The sequence below is a fragment of the Sinocyclocheilus rhinocerous genome, unplaced genomic scaffold, assembly GCF_001515625.1.
Source record: "Sinocyclocheilus rhinocerous isolate Xijiao unplaced genomic scaffold, SAMN03320098_v1.1 scaffold730, whole genome shotgun sequence".
In the NCBI taxonomy this organism is placed as follows: domain Eukaryota; kingdom Metazoa; phylum Chordata; class Actinopteri; order Cypriniformes; family Cyprinidae; genus Sinocyclocheilus; species Sinocyclocheilus rhinocerous.
Genome location: NW_015670605.1, coordinates 1,300,993 through 1,309,480, shown reverse-complemented (window position 1 = coordinate 1,309,480; position 8,488 = coordinate 1,300,993). Strand labels below are relative to the sequence as shown.

The window sequence follows — 8,488 nt, the reverse complement described above, 5'->3', positions numbered from 1 at the left end:
TATATATGTGTGTGTGTGTGTGTGTGTGTGTGTGTTTTACAATGTAGTGCTGCTAAAAGTATCAAGCCATGCAAAAATGCACGAAATTGTGTTTGTACCTTCATTTAAATAGTGCATGAGAAATTGAGAAGACTGGTGTCATAGACAGACATTGTCATCTGAACCCATCAGATATTTAATTGAGTAATGTGTTTTTTGGAGACTTTTAAAGTTTATTCATCCTAGACAGTTCTTGTGAGCAAATATGGCTTTAATTTTGTGCTCTGTGAGAGAGGGAACATTTCTGGACAGAAATACAAAATAATTGTTTGTTTTACATTCTTTGAAAAGATCCATATACGCTGCGAATGGCGTCATCTGTAATATTTCAGTACAATAACAATTCAGATTCATCCATCAGCAAAATATGCTGTGAGCTGACACGTGTTACTTAAAAGATAAAACAAATTAAAGCTTAGAGTGAATCATTCACCGCAAGCGTCACTGTATTTGACAAAAGGCGGTAAATTAGGCTTCATTACAGTCAACAGTGCCGAGAGCGGGTTTATATATATTCTATTAATATGAGCAATGTGCATTGATGTTATTTTTCCTCACATTAATTCAAGTATTAGATGCATTCAATGAAAACGAAAGATGACATCACGACAACTTCACAAAGATGCATTGCGCTTTAGATAGGACACTGTGATGATGTCATTAGGGACACCTGATATGAGGTGGGGCTGAAATTCAAGCATGTAAACGGGAGATTTAGAGTTGACTGCAGGTCATCCGTGCTGCTTTCTCAGGCAGACAAACCCGCAGCTGAAACTCAAGGAGACACTGTACGGAAGGAATGCTCTCTGCGGCTTCCAGACTTGCTCCCTCTGTAATTTGTAAACGTAAAGAAATGTGCTGCCGCCCACAGAGGGGGGAAGATAGCAAATCCACAGACTTATGTCAGCATTTTATGCCCCGATTTGATTTTTATCTGCGGGTATGGAGGCCTGTGTGTGTGTTTGGGGGTGATGACTAATGAAGTAATGTTTTACCAGTGCAGAGCATTTGGGCACATATCTGTGGTTTCTTCAGATTCAGTATTCTTCAGATTGTCGTGTTGCTTTTGCGTGAAATCCAAGTGGGTGCGTTTATATGTGTGTGTGTACGAATGCTTTCAACATTAACCTTAGAGACGTATGAAGTTACTTTTGACTTGCTATTGGATAAAGAGTGAATTTAACTTGGCATGTGAACTGTTTAATATCTTTGTCAATACTTAGAGGGCAATGGAGTGAAAAGCCTTTTTTTTACCATTGATATATAGTATACTTTATATATTTCTTGATTGAATAACATAATTTGCATCAAAATAATTTGGTAAATATATGTTGTGATTTAAGTTTTTTTATGAAACTTGTGGCAAAAAGTCTTTAGTTACTGATTTTGAATAGATAGGAGGCAAAAGTGATTTGCAACAAATGCATGATATTTTTGAAATAACTTTTAAATAACCACTTCAGCAAATGGTTAACCAGTTTTGTCGGTTTATTCAATCACTTTTGGCATTTCATAACCTCTCAAGTATTTCACATGAGTAGTGTTTTTCTTTTAGTACAGTAGGTGCAGTGTTAGTGCGTATATTACAAATTAATCTCCATTGTGATTGGAGTAGTCAGTGTGAGCCCACTTTGCACATCCTTTGCAATAAATCTTTTCCTTCTCAATTATGGAAAGCAATTTGTTGCTGTTCAGGCATACTGTATCGATCCTGTGCCAACCAAATGCTTTTTGGTGGTGCTTTTGGCCACAGTGTTTTTTTTTTTTTCCTCCCCCCAAGTGGAGCCTTTAGATTCTGCAAGGACAATGAATTTAATATATGTTTAAAAATGTACTATTTTGAAGAATTTCATTGTTAATTACATCATACTTATCTAAAATAAAGTATATGGGGTTTTACTTGAATCATAAGATTTAATCTTTCATACCATTTACTTTTTAATATTTTTAACTGCATTTTAAAATGTATAGTTTTTTTGTAATACATTGCATTTTTTGCTGTTTCAAGTCATTAAGAGAGAACATTCACAAATGAACAACTTACCTAAGCTTATTTTTCTTTCTGTAAATGCACAAGGGGATTCCCTTTTGCTGCAGTGTTCAGATAAAATATTTCCTTTTTGTCTCAAAATGTATGATATTTTCAGGGATTCTCGTTAGCTACATGAATCTGCCACATGTTTTAGTACTAGACAGATCAAGTTACCTCAAAATCGACATTTAGACGTTGCATGCGATGACTTCATGATGCTTGTGGAATACAGAGTGACAAACAAGTTTAGGAAATAGCTGTTGTGGTTTTTGTTGCTATTTAGTATTTTGGGAGAAAATATAATCAAATCAAAAGGGTCTTTTACTCCTCGAGGCATTTAACCTCATTGTACCCTTAAAGAATGATGGCATGTTGGTGCTCTCTGAGTCTGTCTCTGGAATTTTTTTCAATGTTTGAACTTCAGGCTGTTTTGGAGGGCTCGTGAGTCTTTGTATCCGCTCACATCATTTCTCAGCGCGTGATTACTGGATGTGTATTTGACGCGGGCTGTTAGCTGCGCTCCTCTCTCAGATCACATATCAGAGGGACGCGCGTCATTAAGGAGGGCACGTTGCAGCGAGACTGTAACCGTAGAAACTGCGCGCGGAGTCTGACTATGACAGGCGCACGGAGTCAGTCTGAGCGCGTGCGGTCACGTATTAATAATGAACAGATGCTGAAATATCACCGATATATGCATTCACAACGACCCCTGACCAGCTTGTGCTTGGGGAGGTTTCTTAGCACGTTCGTGTTCAGGATAACAATTTATGTTGTTTATTCTTTTATATATATATATATATATATATATATAAGTAGGTTATATAGGTTTTTTTTTTTCTTTGATGACTGACGTTTAGAAAACTGTTCTAGTGGCGCCATAGGATAATTTGCGCTGCGCGAGACGAACTTTAACTGATTGCGCCCCAAAAATACCTTTATATTTACATTTAGACATTTAGAAGACGTTTGAAATTTATCTACACATATCAGGCCCATACATAACTATATTGCGCACATTATGCTACAACATGTATGTAACATATATTATATGTTGCTATTACTATATCAATAAGAAGAACAAGCGCGCCACAAAATGATGCAGCAATGCACTTCTTTTAAATGCATTCTTATGGTTTATTAGAAGTGATTCGTGTTTGCTAGTAGTAGTATAACAGGCACACTGTAATGTAAAGTGTGACTCAATTATTGCATATGTGTGAATAATCAAAATATCCAGCTTTATTTAAAGGCTTTAGGCTGTGTGCAACAGATGTCAACATGTGCATCTATTTCGACAACAGTTACTCAATGCAACGCGATGCAACGGGCGGATGGAAGGCGTGAAAAGAGGAAGACACATTCGCAATAATAGATCTTTCGAGCAGATGTTGATGAAACAGGCTAATGATCTGGAGATGTAGGGTAATGTGCATATTTTTGCACTCTTAGACCATTGGTGTGGGTGAGACTTTGACTTCCCTCCTAGGCTATATTCACATTATTTCCTCACATGGAGGTGAAAATAAACATCAGTGGTTTAACAGCAAAAAATGCTACGATAACAGAAAAAAAAATAACAGACGGGTTCTTGGCGTTTTGAGGATTTCGTGGAATAGCCTAATAATAGCTAATAATGATAATATTAATAAGTTTGATTATTATTATTATTATCATTATGTTTACATGGCTGTTGTCTTTTATTGTATGTAAATTCGAATTATTAAGCACACGTGTGTTTGTTTTGTTTTTGTTTGCTTTAATGTGAAGTTCTCTACATGTAACCGAACGCTGGTTTCAAACTGAGCTCATCTTTAGCATGTGAGCCTGCAGATTTCTGGCACGAATCCTGCCAACACGAGTTAAACCTCAAGCCCACTGCACATATATAACACTGAAACATACACTCCCTCTTTCCATCACAGAATGAGCCAATAAAAGAACGAGTACAAGCAGAATAAAATGTATTTAATGACTGTTACGAATTAATCGACTGTTAAAAATGTAAATTACTGTTGTAAAGGCATTTCTGTTGGCTTTAAAGAAATATGAGACGTTAAATTGTAATAAATTATATAATTTTATATAGAAAACATTTTATAATATAATATTAATATAATAATAATTATGATTATAATAATTATTCGATTTGTGTTGCGAATTGAAGAAAACAATCTGTTCTTTCTGACTGCATTTAGCCCAAATGCTTTAGTCTTGCAGAGTAAAATTATTAAACTTAACTCAGTATTTAAAAATGCACGTTTTTATATAATGTATAAATGTATGTAAATATTGTGAATAAATCATTATTTTAGCAGTTTAGAGCATTTGTAGAGAGAGAAGGCATCTGCTTTTCTCCGTTCACTCACCGTAAACAATGCATTTAGGATTTGTTAATCAGTCAATTAATTAATTTGCTTCTTTGTCGTGTTCTTAGCGTCCGTTTTAGGGCGCGTGAGAACATTTTATGTATCATCAATAGGCTATAATAACCATGAAAAGAAAAAAAAGATGAAATCCACAGAAAATATTAATTCATTCAAATGACCTGTATAAGTGCGAGAATCGCTTTATTTCTGTCCCCCCACCCTTTTCTTTCAGTCTGTCTCCCTCTCTCTGTATTTCCCCTCCCTATGTATAAATGTATGTAAATATTGTGAATAAATCATTATTTTAGCAGTTTAGAGCATTTGTAGAGAGAGAAGGCATCTGCTTTTCTCCGTTCACTCACCGTAAACAATGCATTTAGGATTTGTTAATCAGTCAATTAATTAATTTGCTTCTTTGTCGTGTTCTTAGCGTCCGTTTTAGGGCGCGTGAGAACATTTTATGTATCATCAATAGGCTATAATAACCATGAAAAGAAAAAAAAGATGAAATCCACAGAAAATATTAATTCATTCAAATGACCTGTAACTGCGAGAATCGCTTTATTTCTGTTCCCCCCCACCCCCCACAGACTGAATTTCTTTCAGTCTGTCTCCCTCTCTCTGTATTTCCCCTCCCTTCCATTCAGTGTTAGTTTAATGTGCTTTAATTCGCTTTCCGAGGCGCCACTGAAGGTTTTTAAACGACAAATGCGCCTACTAGTGGTGACAGTGTGAGCTAAGGGTGTGTCAACCACACACGAACTCATTAGATTCTAATTAAATACCATGAATGAGACTTATAAAATCCATTATCATAATTATTGTTGTTCTGTTATGATGTAGCAAAACCATTAGTTATTCGAAAATTAATTTAGCACAAGATGCATGGGCGATAGATCAGAAATTTCTCAACGCTTTCAGTTTTTCATGTGCAGAAAATACTTGTTTAAATGTTATTAGCCTTCAGTTTGAACGTTGTTTAATTATTGTTATTGCTACTGTTTTTAACGTTTCTTTTTAAGGGATATTTTTGTATTAACAAATAGTGTTAATTAACTGTTTTTTCTGGATTGCTCAATACATTATTCATTTAAAAAAATGATATAAAGATAAACTGGCACACAGACATGAATAACTTTAACAAAAGATATTTACATTTTTGTCTGTGGTTTTTAAAGGTTACACCTGGCAGACTCCAAACCTTAATCCATTATGTGCCATAACATGTGAGGAGAGGATTGAAATATTTATTGATTGCTCGTTAAGTATATGGCTGATAATAGAGAAGCTTTCAGTTTTGCTTCGACGCGTTTGATGGACGCATCAAACCCAGCCCTGTTCGCGGATTGGTCGATTAAACCCGGCCCTGATCGCTGATTGGTGGAGCGCTCGGCGCACTCCAGGCTATAATGAGATGAGTAAATAACGCTTGTCAGCAGAGCGCAGAGCGCAGCTTTTGCGTGTACGTACGTGTGACTACCGGAGAACCTTTTTATAGTATAAACTCACTTTTACGTTTAAACATTCAATTGGAAACAGAACATTTGACAACTAAACCGGACTTTACTGCAGAAATTCTTCTGAAACTGTGGGATTAATTTGTGTGGACTTTATTTTCAGACGCTCTGGACTGATAGGACGGAAAGTGTCGCTCTGACTGAAAGTAAAACTGACATCTAGGAGCAGCACACACCTGCTGTACACACTCTGGAATAAATGCGGTTTAATAAGTAGCTTTAGAATAATAGTTTCATATGCTTTGAGAAGCGTACTTGTATCAGTTTTGAGTTTTCACTCCAAATTCCTTTCGTCGTGCGGCACGAGAGCGTGAAAGCGCGTATGTGTGCTTGCGGTTTCTTGTTTTTTGCTGAAGTCAGTGGGATTCTCAAGCGCACTTTAACGCTTCTGCGTCCTGCATTGTAACGCAAAGTAAACTGTCACGGAGGAGTTTTTCCGGGTTCACTGTCACGGACTTTCTGTACTTACCCCTTCGGGTGCCTGAGCTCTTCACGGGGTCTCATTTGTAATCTGTTGTGATGCATATTCCCGTAGACCCAAGCACGAGCAGACGGTTCACGCCGCCCTCCGCCTCGTTCCCGTGCGCTAAAGTGACCGAGAGCCCGAGCATGAACGCTCCGGGTCCGCTGCGGGCCGGCCGGCCGGTGGAGAGCCGCTCCGTGGTGGACGTGCTGGCGGATCACGCTGGAGAGCTGGTGCGCACCGACAGCCCCAACTTTCTCTGCTCGGTGCTGCCGTCACACTGGAGGTGCAACAAAACTCTGCCTGTGGCTTTTAAGGTAACGTAAATAAAACATTAATTTATGTAGCCGAATATGACTTATTTCATGGCGTTGTCAGTTAAATCACAAGTCAGTCAGAACGCGCTGAATAGCGACTAGTGTTTACAGAAGTCGCGCTCTCTTGAAGAGATAACCATAGCAACGGTAGACTGCGCGAGCCTTTTCCGTAAGAATCCATTACAAACGATACAAACAAACTGTAAGTACTGTCATTATTTATCACTTCTCACAGATTTACATATAACACGTGCTTAACAAAATGTGTTTTTACAGATAGAGTAAGATAGTTGACGTTTGGTTGACTAGGGTCGTCAAAAGTCAAATCGCCAAGCTCACCAGTTCGTGTTCTGGAAATTACGTTACAAACAAAATTCCTTTAAAAAAAAAAAACACTCACCTAAAAGTCACTGAATAATTCAAACACTTGCATATTTTTTTTACTGATATCATCGTAACATATTTCTGCTTGACTGATAATATGAACAGAGGATAAAAACAAAATCCTGACAATTCGACAACACCTTGTACGGTCCTTGATTTCTATTATTATTATTATTATTATTATTATTATCAGCCTATTATTATTATTTAATTGGATAATAGCAATTATATTGATCATCGCGACAACGACATTCAGTTATAATGTTTTGTTTGCGAAAAAATTACTTTAGGCTATATGGAATTATTATTCATATCTAAATTGTGTTTATTTTTATATTTAGCATATATACAAATCACAACCGTGCACTTGCAGCAAACGTAATTTAAATAAAATTGCTAAAATTGAAGAAAAAAGCAAAAATTGATTATATTTAAGGGAACGATGTGGCCTATCCGCGGAGCTAATCATAAATATTTTATTTGCATATAAAAAGAATTATATTAACAGTAATCGTCAATGTATTATAATCATGTATGCGAGCTTATATTGCAATAGTTACTGTGAGGGTTGCAACCCAGGTTTGTTTGGTTTGGGGTTTGTTGGGTTTGTGTGTGTTGTTGATTGGGTTTGTTGGGTTGATCTGTGTGTTTATCAGGTGGTGGCTCTGGGTGATGTTCCTGACGGGACTCTGGTCACGGTGATGGCGGGAAATGATGAGAATTATTCCGCGGAGCTGAGAAACGCGTCTGCCGTCATGAAGAACCAGGTGGCGCGATTCAACGACCTGCGCTTCGTGGGCAGGAGCGGCAGAGGTGCCACATCTATCAATCTGTTTTGCTGTCTGTCTGTCTGTCTGTGGTCAGATGCATGCAGGCTATGTGATGGAAATGCAACAACATATTTATACTATATTGCGATAAAAAATAAATTATATTTTTTCTTCATGCAAGCACAATTTGACATTTCTAAATTGTCATACGTTTAAACTTAAACACTTAAGCTGCAGTATTGCACAGTGGAGACTGGAAAAAAACGGGCACATATGCCAGCATGCTTCAATTACTTGTCCCAGAGAAATAATTTCCCCACAGCAGATTTTTTTCTTAAACGATTTGAGGTTTAAAAAAACATCTTGTTTACACACTTAAAAACACCCTACCTCTTACATAGCTCACATTCTTTCACAAGCTTTTCCTTCTCGTCTTTTTCCTCTTGGCCTCGCTCCTCGCACTCACATTTTTCCTGTAAATGTTACACTTTAAATAGTTGCAGACGGATGAGTGGAAAGCGCTGCAGTGTGCGAATTAAAAGTACCTTTCATTTCTGCAGTCAATTACCCCACCCTCATAGCCCTCATACAAGCCAC

General features: G+C 37.2%; 1 protein-coding gene across 1 annotated transcript in view; it reads left to right on the top strand.

Annotated features, from left to right (window-relative positions):
* Positions 1-8,488, top strand: part of runx3 (RUNX family transcription factor 3) — a 63,941-nt gene that overhangs the window by 16,587 nt on the left and 38,866 nt on the right. The window contains exons 2-3 of the mRNA XM_016546236.1: positions 6,493-6,737; positions 7,778-7,934. Coding sequence (XP_016401722.1) covers positions 6,493-6,737; positions 7,778-7,934 — 402 coding nt within the window. The remainder of the gene's footprint in view (positions 1-6,492; positions 6,738-7,777; positions 7,935-8,488) is intronic.